We start from the raw sequence: 16,273 nt of genomic DNA on the forward strand, positions 1-16,273 counted from the left end.
GGAAGCTTGTAAGGATAAATGTTTGGATGGAAGTTTTCAGGGGTGAGTTTCTGGATGGAAGCTCGTTGGGGTAAGTTTTTCAATGGAAGTTTATCGGAGTAAGTTTTTAGATGGAAGCTCGTGCGGGAGAAGTTTTTTGATGGAAGCTTCTAAGGGTAAACTTATGGATAGAAGTTTTTAGGGGTAAGTTTTTGGATATAAAACCCAGAGAAGATTATTACTTACAAACCAGAATATTAATTGATTCGTCGAGCAATGGAATCCCTTAACAGGTCGCAATGATCCATCATTTATAAATAAACCCACCCGGCATAATTTGAATTCTTCGATCGGTCAGATTATTCGTCATCGAAATCGAACACGCCGCGAACAAAGTGCACCCACAAAATTGATGAATGGCATCCACCACCTGTTAGGTTGAAATTCGATGGGAATGCACGGTTCCGGCGTAATGATTGAAAATTTCCGCGATTACCAAATCTTTCGAAGTTTCGATTGATTAATCATGACGGTAGCTCCGATTGAAAATTTCCCCGACGTCCATTGAAAAAAGAATCGATATTATTTATTCCCCGAACGAATTCACTCGAATAACGGTTAATCGTCAATGGCCTCGCAGCGACAACCGTTGCCCCTCGTTCGGGGCTCGTGTTACGAGTCGCACTCCGGGCAAATTCATTCGCTAATTAAAAGATTAATCTTCGTTGCATCCGGGGACGAAATAATTACCGAGCGAGCCGCGTATCGAAATTAAAACGCGGAAACGGTGCGCCAGGCCCGGCACCGTGACGCGCGAAAGTAACAATCCCCCAGGAGGAACCGATTCAACCCCCTGTCCCTTGAAATTAGTTGGACGAGCTCTCGGTCGGGAATTATTCCGCGCAAAAGACCGCGTGTAATTTGCATCGGGCGACGCGATTAAAATTCTTTGACCCAGTTGGCCCACGGAATCGAGCGCGGGGAAACGCGAGCAAATAGAAAATTTCTTTCGAACCGAGGGGTTCAGCAGAACGGAACGAGTACCGTTTCTTACGAGTCGAACCGGCGCAGATTGTCTCCGTACCCGACCTTTGAAACTCCTTCTGCGCCAGAACGACGAAAACCACCCTCTGCACTTCTCACGATTTCTAACTAAATTTTGGAAGATAATTTTTCCGTACTGTGAGTACTTCTCTTTCAATATACGTGTGGAAGGAGACCACGATAAAGCATCGGAATGTTAAAATATGAATAAATGTAATATAGTATAAATACGATTCAAGTTGTTTAAGAAATAATCTTCGGAAATATAAATTAACGTTAGTTTAAAGGAGAAAGGAGAACGATCGAGTGTACTTAAAATAGTGTTTTGGTACAAAATTGGAGATCGAAAGGTATGAGGAAAGGATACGTTTACACGAGACTTGTTTTAATTATTTAAATTTCGAGTACCTTATATCGTAAAAATACCAACGCAGGTTGATATATCTCCAGGGTAATAATATTCCGGGAAATTCTCTTCTAAAGTGAATATTTGTAACTAAAAATGAGATTCTTGTACCGTGCGCGACACCCGCAATGGCGTGTGGTTGAATATTTGTCGCTCCCGAGAGACTGACTAAGGTTCGGAGGAGGAACGGTACTGTTGGCTAGAAATATACGCTTCAGAAAAAAGGGATAAACTATTTTGCTCTTTTTTATCGAGATGCACGAACCCGAATTAAAATTGTTTCCCGTGGAACGAGCCGGAGGGGATTTCTTTCGAAGGAAGAGGGTGAACGTCGTTTCTTGCGAGTTGAATCGAAGCAGATGGTCTCCTTATCAGACCGTTGAAAGCCATTCTCGCGATTCAACGCAGCTCCGGGATAATTCCGTTCGGCACCGAATTCTCATTATCGACGATTTAGCATCATGGTACCCAGCCACCCCTCCCGTGGTTCATTTGCCTACCCCCTCATGGGAAGACGGTGCGTCACGATTGACGGGGGATATCAATCGCGACTGCTAAACTTCGATTTGTCTCTATTTCGAGGACGGTTGGCTTTGTCGTTGAAAAAAGCACACTGCAAGGAGTGTCACGACCAGTGACACAGTCTCAATTCGTTGAAATATATTCTTTGGATAAACTCGCAAGCGTGTTCTCTATCTCGAACCCGAGATAAAAGCTAGAAAAATAGAAGGTGACATTGGAAACATAGAAACTAACGTTATCACCTTGAAATACTTTCCGAACCTGTATCGTTCCATACGATACAATAATATATTTCTTATTCTTTCACTGGAGACAAAAATAATAATAAGAAACAAGTCGTGATAATTAGAGAAATGTACACGAAGTGAATCTATCGTCACTTCAAGCTCGCGTCCTATTTACCAGAGAGGAGTCCGTAGAGAAGGATTTCGATCCGTGATTTCGTTCTCAAAGTTCTCGAAAATCCCCGACGAAGGTCTCTCGCGAATATTATATATTTCTTTTTCTTTCTCGAAAGGTTCGAAAAAGCATTGTTTTCGAAGAATATTCGAAGCGATTCGGGTCTCCGTAATGTCGAATTGTTCGTAACTTTTCAAAGCAGAGATTCGAACCCACTTCAGTAGTCACACCAGTGGCGCTGTTGTCCCGCGATACCGTTTCCCCCGATCAAAAGGGGAATTCAAAGGGCAGGAGATTGAAGTGTCCTACAAACGAAACGTCGGGTCTACCTTCGGCGTATAGAACCGTGAAGATGGCTTTGTTGTCGGCCGTTTGTGCGGTTTCAGGGTACTGGTGTACCTTTCGTGAGTGTTTCAGGCTACGTGTACAAGTGTACATGTTTTCGATTTACACGGTGGAATTCGGTCCAGTTTCACTTAACCATCTGCGGTCGAAGGTATAGCGCGTGCCTGAGGTTCCCCTTGGAAGCTCTGACGGATGGAGCAAGACAGGTGTCGAATGCAACGCGGACTTGATCGATTGGATCCGATCGTCGTCGTGCCGATTGCTCCATAATCGAAGTAAATGAGACGGCAACACCTTGTTTGCATCGTGATTTTAGAATTGTTCGCCGTCCGTGGAATTCCTTCACGTTTTTCGTCAATAAGTGACACACAGATAGCATAATTCTCTTCCATAATTCCAGCACGTACGTGTGTACATGGTATTCGAGTACTTTGAGTATCGCAAACGATCAAAATCGTGAACAAATATTCGCAAATAAATCCCCAGCGATGAAACACCGCAACCTAGTCGCAGTCCTGGTGAACGTCGACGTTTAAGTATCAATTTGAATTTCGACGTATTTCGAGGCAATCCGTTCTTGAAACATGTAGAATCGTTTTCGAAAAGCGAGCAACTTTCGGGTCTCGGGTTACTTTCACGTCCACCGATGATTTCCGAGCGGCGCGGTGTATTTTAAACGCGATTAACACAATTAAACGGGCTACGATAACTCGGTTCGAGCATTACACAGTGAGAGTTGTTAGCGATCCGTCGAGAGCTTTTCCGAACACGGTCGAGATACGGATGGATGCTGTCCGTGATTCGAATGAATATTGATTTTGAACCTGGGTTTTCCGCACGCGCGAAAACTGATTGATACCGACGGAAAAATTCCATTGGATGACAGAAATGTATCTATCGGCCGAGAGGTTCAGATTTCATTCGATGGAAATTTTAGGGACGGTTCGAAGTCGTGGAGGGAAACACAGGTGGCATGTATTTATGTTCGCGAAGGGACGGTTAGGTTTGGCTTTGTAGAAGATGAGTTTCGAGATCTCTCGTAAACGAAAGCTCTTTCGTCATGTCTCGGTGACATTGAGACGAATTTTGAGTGGTTATCGTCGATGAAAATTTGAACATTGGAAACAATCTGAAATTACGAGAACGATCTCGCGGAGAAGGTGGAACAAGGACGTTCGATCCAACGCTGGTCGATGGGATTTAATAACTCGGAGTTAAATACACGATAAATATTAAGCATCTAATTAAAGGGGGAACTGGAAAAGCAATAACGAATACGAAATTGGTCCGTACCTGTTATTTTCGTTCGCGGTACAAATTGCGAATCGTACGGTACGCGGAAAGATTTCCGTAGTAACGAAGTGTACGTATTAAACGTAACCAACTTAGGTTTAATAACTGATTTTGATTTTAACAATGGCGAGTACAGTGGTCGGATGATGATTAGTGTTCCAATTCTCGAAATGTTGCGATTGTAACGCTCTCTCGCGATATTATTTATTTATAGGACCTACTTATATATATATATATATATATATATATATATATATTTGAGAGTTCAATCCAAGAAAAGGAATAGTAATTCTTGCTCCAAGTTCTCGGAACTAAAATGACGGGATGAATCTTCCAAAGAAATTTAGATTATTGACGCAACCATTTGCCAAATTGCACAATCTGGTAATGAAATTTTTATGGCCGTGCGAGGAGATATAGATGTTAGATTCCGGCAGAGGAAAATTCTTGGTTCTTCGTACTAATGTGTTTGCGTTAATCGGTTCAAGTGGTTGGATGAAAGTAGCTCGTATAATTTATTCGAGTTACAATTTTACGTTTTAAGACTTTTGACTTTCTATCGGTTCCATCGACACGAGCATTACAGGATCTCGTTAGCAAACAAGTTGTTCGTTCGAATCCCTGATTCTACTTCAAAGTTCAAGGACCAATTAATTAATCGAATCGAATGCTCTCCGTACGACGATCTTCGAGGGTTGAAATCTTTGTTGGGGTCGTAAACTGTTCGATATGATTCGATTTGAGACGTTTCGATTTAATTGTAGAATTGCAGAGAGACGGACGAGTACAATTGATACGATAAAAAAAATGGTACCTTGAGAAAAAGGTGAAACGTTCGTACGAGCTTCTCTTCGCGATCTCTATTTTGTAAAATACCCTGTAGAAAAAGTAGTAAAAGATAAACGAAAGATACCGAAGCAAGGGAACATCTCGAGCCCGAAATGTTTTTTTATTCCTACTCGTTCTAAAGTTGCGATGTACGAAATACAGTATTTTTTTTTTACTAATTAAGGATTCAAAGGGGTGAAACGACCTTTCGAAGCTCGTCGAACGAAACAGTGTTTCTACGATGAAACGAAAAATATTTCAAACGTAATTCAGTTTTAAACGAGGAGTCGTATTGGTGCGGACAAACTCGACTTAAACAAATTTTCGATAAATTCTCCCCCGGTTTCGCTGTTCGGGCAAAATGGGAAAAATTGTATTAACGTACTCTTGGGAAAAGGAAAGCTACTTCGGTGGGTTGTCCCTCGTAAAATAAAATTTACCTTGCACACTCAAAAAAGTTTCCGTTCTTCTAACTACGGTTAACCGATTTGCGGCAAGAATAATATTCCCCGTAGAAACTTTTCGAAACTCACGATCCATTTTACCGCATGCAAATGTTACGAATGTTATTCCGTCGCGTACACCGCTACGAAAGATCTCTCTCGGCGATCTACGATTATTCGAGAATTTTTCAAAACGAAATTTCTCTTCCGATACGATTCTACGCTGAACATCGACTCTCTTTCTTTCGAAACTTTTTTCGATTCAACGAACAGTTTCGGCTCAATCGGAGCAAGAGTGTTCCAATTGGTCGAAAAAGGGATTACTTCACCCTCGAAGGATTACTTCGCCCTTCCGGACTATTTCTTATTAAAAACGGAAGAATAGTCGGATACTTTATCGTTCCCCTCGAATATACCGGTTCAAACACGTTGAATAATTTCCTCCCTCTCTGTGCCGCTCTTTCCGCGAGAAAAGAGCAAACGCGCGAGAACACTGTACCCGAGACGAAAGTGCAGTCTATTCCGAAGCTTGATCTTGCAACAAACCGGGATGCGTTATCTTCGTCGTTCGATTCCAAATATATCCCCGTTTCATTTACGGTGCACGGTATTGCCGTCATTATCGCGTTCCCCGGCGACGTGCTCTCTACAACGGACGTTCCACGAATATCTAGCAAACAATTTCAACATTGTTTCCCCATCTAGTCGCGGCGTTAAATGGGGCAAGTTTCCGGGGTATTAGCACGTTATTCCGTGAACAGAATCGTCGGTTACGCGCGTTCCGCGTCACGGTCGATTCACGTCACCGGAAACTCGCCAAGGACTCTTCGCTTTCAGAGGCGTCGCCTCTGAACGATAATAAGTGGCAAACGGGAAACAGTAGCCGTGTGCACGGTCTACGTCTAGTGTCGGCTAAGTGAATCTATCTTACCGAAAACGCTTTCAGGAAGACGAGGCACTGTATAATGCCCTCCATCGTGTCTCCGGTCAGGCAGAACGTGCCGGTGAGATGACGACCCTTCCGTCCGATCACGGAGCAAAGATTGGCCTGAACGAAAGCGTTCTGGGAGCGCGTGGTAGCCGTCAGGGCTGGCTGGTGCGAACCTGCGCTCATCAAACGTTCCAACGAGTCCATGTCTTCGGGATTCCGATGATCTACGGTGTCCTCTCTGTACCCAGTTCGATCGACGATCCGAGGATCGACGGAGCCGAAGGTTTCTCTGTACTCTTCTCTCTCTATCTCTCTTTCTCGAGAACTCTCGGTTTCGACGAGCGACGAGAACTCGCGCGAACGCACAGTTACGATCCCCGACGCACTACTCCGTCATCGTCCGTGGACGCGCGAGTTAGCGAGGACAGGTTACACGTAGAAATTGCACGCGTCGTCGAGCAGTTACGGGGCATTTGAATGTTCACTCGACGAGAAGCACCTCCAGCCACGTGCGGAGAGTCGCGACTCCCTCGACCTTACCACCGAACGGGGATCTCTATCATCTCGCTGGTGTCCAGATATCGGTGACGTCCGCTCCGTCTCGACGTCGCCTCGCGCATTTTTTTTTTCGTCCCCCCGGGGCGTTTATCGCGCGATGAACGAAGCCATCCCGACGAACGGCGAGAACGGATCACCCTCGCGGATGTACCCTTCTCCGGGGAAACTTTTTTCACTCGCGGTCTCTTTCTCCGATTGCTCTGATACACGTGGCTCTGGTGAAAGGTTCACCGATCCTCCGCGTTGGATCTCAACAACGACACTCGCGAGAACCGCGCGAGAACGTCTCCGAGTTGAAACGAGCCTCGTCGCGCGTCCCGTGCATCTTAACCGAGCCTAATCCTCCGAACGAAGACTTCGCGGGGCGAACTTTGAAGGGTTCGATCGTGATCTCATCGATCGCGAGCAGACCGGCCCGATGTACGCTCCCGTTCACGCAGTCTGTCTATCGATCCGAAGCCATCGGACGCGCTCCATCGTGTCCGGTAGATTTGTCAGGCCAGCGGGAATTCCGCTCGGTGCTTCGTCCCGTGGCGGCTCTGGATCGGTGTTATCCAAGATCACGGTTGGGTGTTCCGTGTCCGAGTGACGGATACCCCGGACGATCGCTCGAACGCCGCTTTGGCCGAGGAATCCTCCTCGAACGGAGCCAAACCGGTAAAGTCTGACAGACAGACGGTTTCTAGGTGACGCGCGATACAGCCCACTGGGTTTGCACCTTCTCGGATGATCTCGTCGGTGCTTACTGCGGGCAACAGGCTAAACGACTCTGTATCTTCTTGGAAATGGAGAACACGCGCTGCGCGGAGGACGGTGCTGCGGCGTTGTCCAACGAGCGTCGGGGCTCCGTAGTCTGCGATTTAGCGTAATGCATGATCATGTCGCACATCTCGTAGCAGAGGAAGCAGATACCTATTATCAGGAACGTATCCATCGTATCGATTACCGTTTCCTACGAGACGCGGGACGAATCGAGTCCAACCGGGGAGAACGAGAGGTGGTTCGTTTCGCGATAGCAGCCAACGCGAGGCAAACTGCCACTACCCAAGGATCGTAGAACGAGGTCTCTATCCTCGTCGATGGATCGTCGTTCGGCTCGGGTATCGCCGTCTAGATGATGCAACCGCGTCCTTTCGTCCGCCGCGGAATCTCCGGGAGCGTTTCGCTCCGGGTAGAGGCTTCGAGGTGGAAATCAACCCTGTCTCGCGTGCTGTCAGCGCCGGTTGGTGCCGCAGGGACGCGTCAATCGTCCAGCTTCCCTCCGGGGAACCGCAACAACGATGCAGACCGGTCGACGTCGCCGGATACTGGCCACCTGCCGGCGACGTTTCGCGATGATTCGTTGTCGATGAATCCTCCTCGCACGAAGCGCACGATGACTGGCTCGGAGCACCGGCGTCACGCGTCTCGTTACAGTTGGCCGGTACGAACCGGTGAACAGTCACGATTAAACGACGCTCCGGTTACACCGACACCGCGACGAACACTCGTCAGAACGCCGAGAGGGATCCGTTAACAGGTGAACGATCGGTCGCGCGTTCTTCAAACGGGACTCGCGAACAGCGAGCACGGTTGAGAGGGAGCTACGCAGGGCAGGCGCAGCAAAACACGGACCATGTGAGCGAGGGCGCGAGCAACCTCGAGGAGGTGGTTCTGTTACGATGTTGCGTGGTCGTTGCGTGGATCCTCTCGCGACACTGTCGGTGCGCGGTGGTTTCACTCCTCCGGGCGATGTGGTCCTCGGTATCACCGATCGGCTCGAGCTTCGGAGATTCGAGTTCTCCTCTCGGCGCGTTGGCCCGCACCACGCTCTCCCAGTCGTATCGGTGTTACGCGCGTGGATAAAAACTGGGTCAGTGCACCACGCAGTTGTCGCGATGCGACGCGAACAAGAAGAAGAAGAAGAAGCGTGCACAGTGGCGGAGGAGAGCGAAGCGAGCGAGAGAGGCGCGGTATATCGGCGGGCTCGCAACGGGCCAGCGTATGACTACCAGATACTCTCGGCGTGAGGGTGCGCCTTTACGAGGGTGGGCGGGTGGAAACGAGGGATGCTGGGCGACGGCGCGGCCCGCGGCGCCACCCCCGACCCCTCCCCTACCTCCGCGCTCGCAAAATTCTCCGACCACCACCACCACCCTCTCTTCCTCTCCTTCTCTCTCTCTCTCTGTCTCTCCGTCTCTCGTCCGCTCCTCTCTTCTCACGGAGCACTCCGTCCCGTTCTAGTTTACCACACCGAGTCACCCCGCGCGCGTTTCCCGTCCCTCGTCGACGCCGCTGTTCGCCTACCCCTCTTCCAGAACCCCCGTATCTTTCTCTTTCTCGTTTACACTGACTCTAGGCAGAGTGTACACCGAACCTACCCCGGCCTTATTCTTCCACCGTCTTCGCGGCTCCTTTCCTTACTCGTCTCCTCGGCCCTCGTTCTCTTTGCGATTCTGCGGATCTTCGGCCGTGGACCGATGCTGCCCCGATCTTTCCTCGCGGGATGCTCGTTTCGCGAGCGTACAGTGATCGAGCGGACTAAGTTCTCTCGGAGCTTTGGCGCGGTTCTTTTTTTCCATAGGGAATTTACCAGCTTCCGGAGATGTTTCGAGCGAACGAGGTTCCGGTGTATCGATCGGGATCCTCGTGGATAAGATTAGGATCGGGACGGAACGTTCTGTCGTTAGCGATGTCTAGGTCGTTAGGATCGTCCGATCGCTTAGTACGTTCTGGTCGGTGGGGTAGTCTTCTGAGACGTTTATAGGGCTTATTGTTCGCGATTGTTTGCATTCTGATATCTATGGGACTTCTATGGAGGACACGCTTGTCCGGTGAACTATCTTAGGGTTTTTAAAGACGAGGAGGACTTTGTATTCCGACACTGGATATTTAAATCCTATCTGATTGTGTTATTTCTATTGCTGGCTCTCATAGTGTCTATCTGGATGGTATGTGTTCAAACTATCGAATTAGACTATTGAAAACTAGTAACGTGAACTTTGTATTGGCACAATGGCCTTCGTATCTTACGTTCGTCGATTCTGTTGTTACTATATCTTCGGATTACGACGTCTATCAGAGTTTCCTTTTGCAAACATTTACGCGTTCTTCACCGACGAATCATTCGAATCATTTCCTATCCAAAGCTACGAAAACACACCAATCTACACTGTCTCAACATTTGCACATCCGCAACCGCTATCGTCTGACTCTGACTGTTAACCAAACTCAATTAGCTCGTACAATCTATCCGCTAAATAATTAGCTCCGCGAACGTTGTGCGTCTCAACACAGACTGTAAGAATGACGTTGAACCGAGTTGACGGTTACACGCGTTTCTGATTATCTCGTAGTTGCTTTCGGAGTTGACTATCCCGTTCTTGAGAAGTTCCAGCTTTGTGTACAGACTGCGCGGAGTTATCGAACTTGTGTACAGTGATTCGATAGGAAAGTATGTACATTGCGGATACGGACGTATCGTGAACTCACGGTTGTCGCTTAAATTCATGGTCCTTTGCAAAATTCACAACGATAGGAATTTCTCCGTGCAAACACGATACATTGAGTATTCATTCCTGCGCGATATAACGTAATTTTCGATTCTCGAGACATTCGAGATCTCTGATGCATAATCTCTACAGTGCGATGAGGAAATTTTCTGTTCACTATACCTTCCCCTCTTCTCGCGTTTACTGTGGTTAAATTTTGTCTCGAAACGTCGGATGATTCTGCGTTTCTTGTTTTCGTTTCACCCTCTAACGTTCCCCTATATTCCACCCTTCCCGTGACTTTTATTATTCGCGATCGAAGTCGTCGCTGGCCTTCCATTTTGTCCATTGTGTGTCTCGCGTTTCGGTAATTATCTGGACCGTTTGCGAACAGTTTTCGAGGGAGAGGCGAGAGCCGACGCGCTTTTTGTTGTGCCCGATAAAACACACGCGAAAGGGAAGTGCTTCAAAGGAACGTAATTCGAAGGTATTTCGAGTTACTCGAACAATGGAGAGCAAACATTTTCATTCCAGGTCGTTCCACGGCTGGCTCGAATCGGAGAAATTTTTATACTTGTTTTCGTTTCGGGTGTTCCATATTTAGCCCAGTTCGAAGCACGAGAAGCCCTAAGACGAGGTACAGAGCGCGTTGTCATTGTTCCTCCATTTAGTTTATCGTTTTACGATATTTATACACCATTTTACGCTTTACTCGACTCTCCCGATATTTTTGAATCGTCGCGGAGTCCTGACTCGGATAGCGATGATATATAAGTCAACGATAGTGTATTATTGACGTGTACAACGAGTGGTCGAGAGCTTTCGAAAGAATGGATCGCCGAAGATAAAATCGAAATAGATAATGACGAATGGGTTCGAGTGGACGGCATCGAGTGGAAGCAGTTCGACGCGGTACAGCAAATGAAAAATCATTTTCGTTTACGGAACCGAGTAGATTATTCGGGAAACCACTTAACGTCCTTTCGAAGCTATCGCTTTGACCCTTAACGCGTACCTTAGACATTTCCAAGCACGTTAACATGGTTTATGGTGGAATCGAGTATCGCGGGTAGAGAATCTACGAGAAAATTGTACAAACGGTTTGGAAAACAAGAATCCGCGACAGATGTATTATTTCTATTATTTGGACTTCCACGGTGGCAGTTTGTAACCGATATATTTTTGTACTTTCAAAATAAATTGAGTTCGAGGGAGTCAAATAATAATGACGTTCGTACGAAGTACATTGATGGACATTTTTTCATCTCTTATTCTTTATTCAAAACTTACACTCCGGATAAAAATTTTGCCCACCTTCGAAGTTAAGAAAACACCCAGGTACATCGGTGAGAATTTTGTTATCTTTCACTCTTTACTCGAAACTTACGTCCAGATTAAAATTTTGCCCACCTTCAAAGTTAAGAAACACCCAGGTACGTCCATGGAAATTTTATCTTTTATTCTTTACTCGAAACTTACATCCGGACAAAAATTTCGCCTTCCTAAAAAATTAAATAACACCCCAGAAACATCCATGGAAATTTTATCTTTTATTCTTCACTCGAAACATACATCCGGACGAAAATTTTACCAACCTCCAAACTTAAGAAACATCCCGCTACACCCATGGAAATTTTATCTTTTATTCTTCACTCGAAACATACATCCGGATAAAAATTTCGCCTCCCTCAAAAATTAAATAACTCCCCTCCAGATCGATGTAAATTTAATCTTCTATTCTTCGCTCGAAACATACGCGTGAATAAAAATTTTGCCCATCTTGGAGGCCAAGCAACGCTCCGGTAGATCGATGTAAATTTTCTTCTCCCCTATTCGTTATTCGAAACTTACAACCGGATGAAGTGTTCGCTTAGACGTCTCTGAAATGAAGGAACACCCCGTAGATGGAAACAAAATTTCTCTGGCAAACTGGTATCCCTGGTCGGTGATCGGAGCCCGTGAACCAACGTCGACAACGTAACCCTCTTTCGCTCTTTGGAGCTAACTTTTCGACGTATCAATTTCAGCGAGTGCCGCGCGATATTACATTACCACCGGCGCCATTACGAAATAGAAAGTCTCGAGTATCTTGCCGCGAATTCCTCGCGTTATTTCCCGTTCCTTCGATCGCCCGGTCCGCGCCCTCCGCTCCGTTTCCTCCCTTTGTGCCCTTTGTCCTGCTCGGGCCACGCTTCATGGTTCTTCGGGATACGTCTGCTTTTCACGCTTACGCTTTGCCAACCGACTACAGGAACGTGCTACTTTTTCCCACTTTTTCCTTTATTCTCGCTACCCCGTTTCGTGCTTCGCGTTTCTTAACCATTTTTCTTCCGCCGCAAGTCGTTTGGCACACCAACGCGAATACTCGGAGTTATCTGTCAAAGATCGACGCGACTTTGATCAACGATTACGCGAACTACGGTGGTTTTTAGTCGGGGTAAGTGAACACGCGTTTGTTAGCGAATCATTGAACGATCAATTCGAACCGAGAAGTAAATGGCTTTCAAAAGTTTGAAAAGGTGCAACTGTAAGAAACTTGGGGATACGTGGACAGAAAATTGTTACCGTTGTTTCGGGTTCAATACGAGAAAGGTGTTCCAAGATTTTCGTCGAAAACCACGACTGTTTCATTTCCTCTCGTTTCGCTGTAACCGCGGACATTTCAGAGTTCACGGGAAAAAATTTCCCCATTTTCGATCGGGGTTGCTCGATAGCGGCGGATCTCGTCGGAAAAAAGACCGACTTCCCGTTTTTCAGCTGCGGCCGCGTTTGTTTCAGAATCCACGGGAAAAAAGTTTCCATTTCGTCCGGGTCGTCGTCGATTATTTCAGGGAAAACGAGAAGTCGGCTCTTCCGCTGGAACTCCAATTGTCCCAGAATACGCGAAAAAGCCTCGTCTGGCGTGTAACGAGCTGCGAATAAACGCGCGAAACGATAACTTGCAAATTCCATTAAAGAACGTCTGCATTTACCAGCGTTGGAAATTAATCGTACGAGGTTACCAAGACCCTCGCGGTCGAAACTTAAGGCAGAACGTACAATCTTCTGTGTTCGTCGTGAATCACTTTTCATTGGTCGATAATTTCTCTCTGGTAATAATTTTCCAGACCAATAGCATCGATCATTGGACAAATATTATCGCCAGGTCTTTGTCTCGACTTCTAAATTCGTAGGAAGTGTGTTTCATTCGACTAGCAATGATCTAAAAAAATATTATCGACCACCCTCGATAATTTTCCGTCTTAGAGTTTAAATTCACACCAAGGACTAATGTATTATACAAAGTTACTGTTTCGTTAGTAAAAACGCTACTATATTAAATTCAAATTTAAAGAAAATTGTTCAGTAGACACTTTATATCGATATCAAATTTTAGAATATTATATAGAGAAATATTTTCTAAGCCGAAAGAACCCTTTGTTTATAATCGAACTAACAACGTTGTGTACTCGCTGTGCTCTAAAACAAATGTAACGCGACTTAAAGTGTTAATTTTTAAATAATTGTCATCATTGAGAAATATTTTCTAAGCCGAAAGAACTCTGTCTATAATCGAACTAACAACCTTGTGTACTCGCTGTGCTCCGAAACATACGTAACGCGACTTAAAGTGTTAATTTTTAAATAATTGTCATCGATGAGAAATATTATCTAAGCCGAAAGAACTCTGTCTATAATCGAACTAACAACGTTGTGTACTCTGTGTGCTCCGAAACATACGTAACGCGACTTGGAGCGGTAATATTCACTTAAAATTGTCGAGTAGTCGGTCTCGCGAACGCTCGAGAACGAACTCTCCGCAACGAGGACCGTATCTACGATTTGAACGCGGTAGGGCGGTTTCCGGTGTAATCGACGCTAATGGCGCTTATGCGTTTCCGTGGAATGGCCGGGTCCGATCGGCCGTGGCCCGTGTACGCGCCACCAACCTGTCGAAACTCTCTCCGCAAAGGAATAAATCGCACACGCGCTCCCACCGCGGAGGGTAACGTTCACCGGTTCGGTCGAGCTTCGGCTAGGGGCTTTGAACAAGTTTCCTGGCCGGTTTTATACGTAACTTTGGCCAACAAACGCGGCACAAAGCCGCGACGGTCATGAATATGGAGAAAGTGATGGTCGCTTTTAAGTGGTACATGGTTCAGCGGATTCGCGTCGACGATGTACGCGCGAGTCCGTGGGGAGCATTGTTACGTTTAAGTTGCTCGACCGCTGGAAACAACGTGTAACTCGGACTTTTCGATCGCGGTGTATCGAAAGCTCGAAGCACCATGTTGGTATTGTTCGTGACATTTGTCGAAGTTGAGAAAACATCCTAGAGCGCTGACGTCGCGGAAGAGAATCACGACTTTGGACACTCGGATCGATTAATATCGGAGGACGGCTGTATCAACGCTGGTATACAAGTTTTAATGACGAATGTACGAATTGTGTACGAGGCACACTTGTCGAAGGCAACGTGTAACTCTAACTTTCGGATCGTGGTTTATCGAAACACACAGTGGTTAATATTGTTCGTGACGTCTATCGAAGTTGAGAAAAGAGCCCAGAGCGTCGATGTCCAGCATAGAATTGCAACTCGGAGTACTGCGATCGATTAATATCGGTGAAAGCTCGGTACAAAGTGTTAATATTGCTCGTGACGTCTCTCGGAGGTGAAACGGTATCCTAGATGTTCTAGATAATCCGACGTAATCGATATCGATTTCCTACTCGTTTTAATAACGAATCTACGAAACGTGTACAGCTTCGCCGCGACTTTTTATCCGGATCTCGATTCAACGTATCAAAATCGAGCGAGAACGTCCCTCACCGTATTCCAATCGGAGACCCGGTTACAGAAATATGTGCAATCGGAGTTCACGAGTGTGATTTTCGTGAGTGTTTAAGTTGCAAACTGAGCGCGCGACTCCGTGCAAATACACAGGGTGTCTCGCTCGACCGGAAACGTTGGAACACCTCAGGGGAGAATCAATGGAAAGTACGTTCGTATAAAAGTCGTGCGAAAAAATGGTATTACCCGCTGTAAATAAATTTCTTTTTATTACGACGATGGTATAGCGTTCGTTGGAACGAATTCAACGTGTCGGTACGATACACCGTTCCGTTGTGTTAGAATGTTTTCGACCCGGTTCGTTTCCATTTAACGAGCACGGGAATCCTCGAATTAATTACTCGTTTCTCGATGCGCTCCGGGTTAACCGTTTTTTCTATCTCGCCGCTTGGAAAGTGAATAGAAGTTTGGAAACCTTCTTTATAAATTGGTCCGTGGGACCGATTACCGATAAACAGCCAGTTGATCGCACGGGTCCGCGACATCCGAGAGATTCAATCCCCGCGGCTGAGTTCACGAACCGTGGTTTCCGCGAAGTTTCGCGCGGAGTTTAATTGCGCCTTAATGAACTCGGTGGTACGGAAGAAAAGTCTCACGGCGTGTTAACGTCGTATCGCGCGCGTGTCACACGCAAGAGGATCGAACGAGGTTCACCGGTGAAGAATCCAACACCGTGTACGTAACGTCGTGAGAAGGTGGCAAAGTGCCGTGACACGGGCAACGTTTGTACGTTACTCACGGAAATCTAATTCGGAGAGTGGTCCGAGTCCGGGTAATTGAGAGCGAGCTGGAGCTCGGGCTCGAGCTCGAGCTCGAGCGCGACCGTTCGACCCGTACTTCATCGAGCTTTCCTTTTCAATTACCGTAATGGCTCGCAGATTTTTCCCACCGTTCGCACGGAAAACAATACGAGGCTCTCGATCGCCGATCGATAATTCGATCCCGTGGATCGTGAATCGGTGGTGCACGCGGACGATACTTCGTTCCCGATGATTTGTAACTGTGTTTTTCTCCACGCGTTAAGTACTCGAACGAACGTCGCAATTACGGCCAATCGCTCGAACGAGTACTACCACGAGTATTGGTCCCTCGAACTGATTCTAATACCTGGGAGAAAATAGTGCGTTTCACGTGTTGTCTTGCACTTCCTTTTCGAGGTACAGTTTACTTTCGATTTAAACGTATTCCAATACCTACGAGAAACGCGTTTTATATTTTATTTTA

At 46.5% G+C, this 16,273-nt stretch overlaps 2 protein-coding genes across 12 annotated transcripts in view; both read right to left on the minus strand.

Annotated features, from left to right (window-relative positions):
* The window catches only part of LOC143152966 (uncharacterized), a 42,047-nt gene extending 34,360 nt beyond the window's left edge, over positions 1 to 7,687 (minus strand). Inside the window, exon 1 of the mRNA XM_076323647.1 lies at positions 6,191 to 7,687. Within this exon, the coding sequence (XP_076179762.1) occupies positions 6,191 to 6,394 (204 nt within the window). The 5' untranslated portion in view covers positions 6,395 to 7,687. The remainder of the gene's footprint in view (positions 1 to 6,190) is intronic.
* Rg (A kinase anchor protein rugose) overlaps positions 1 to 16,273 on the minus strand; it is a 543,414-nt gene that overhangs the window by 292,315 nt on the left and 234,826 nt on the right. The window lies entirely within an intron of this gene.

Source organism: Ptiloglossa arizonensis, chromosome 11, assembly GCF_051014685.1.
Source record: "Ptiloglossa arizonensis isolate GNS036 chromosome 11, iyPtiAriz1_principal, whole genome shotgun sequence".
Taxonomy (NCBI): Eukaryota; Metazoa; Arthropoda; class Insecta; order Hymenoptera; family Colletidae; genus Ptiloglossa; species Ptiloglossa arizonensis.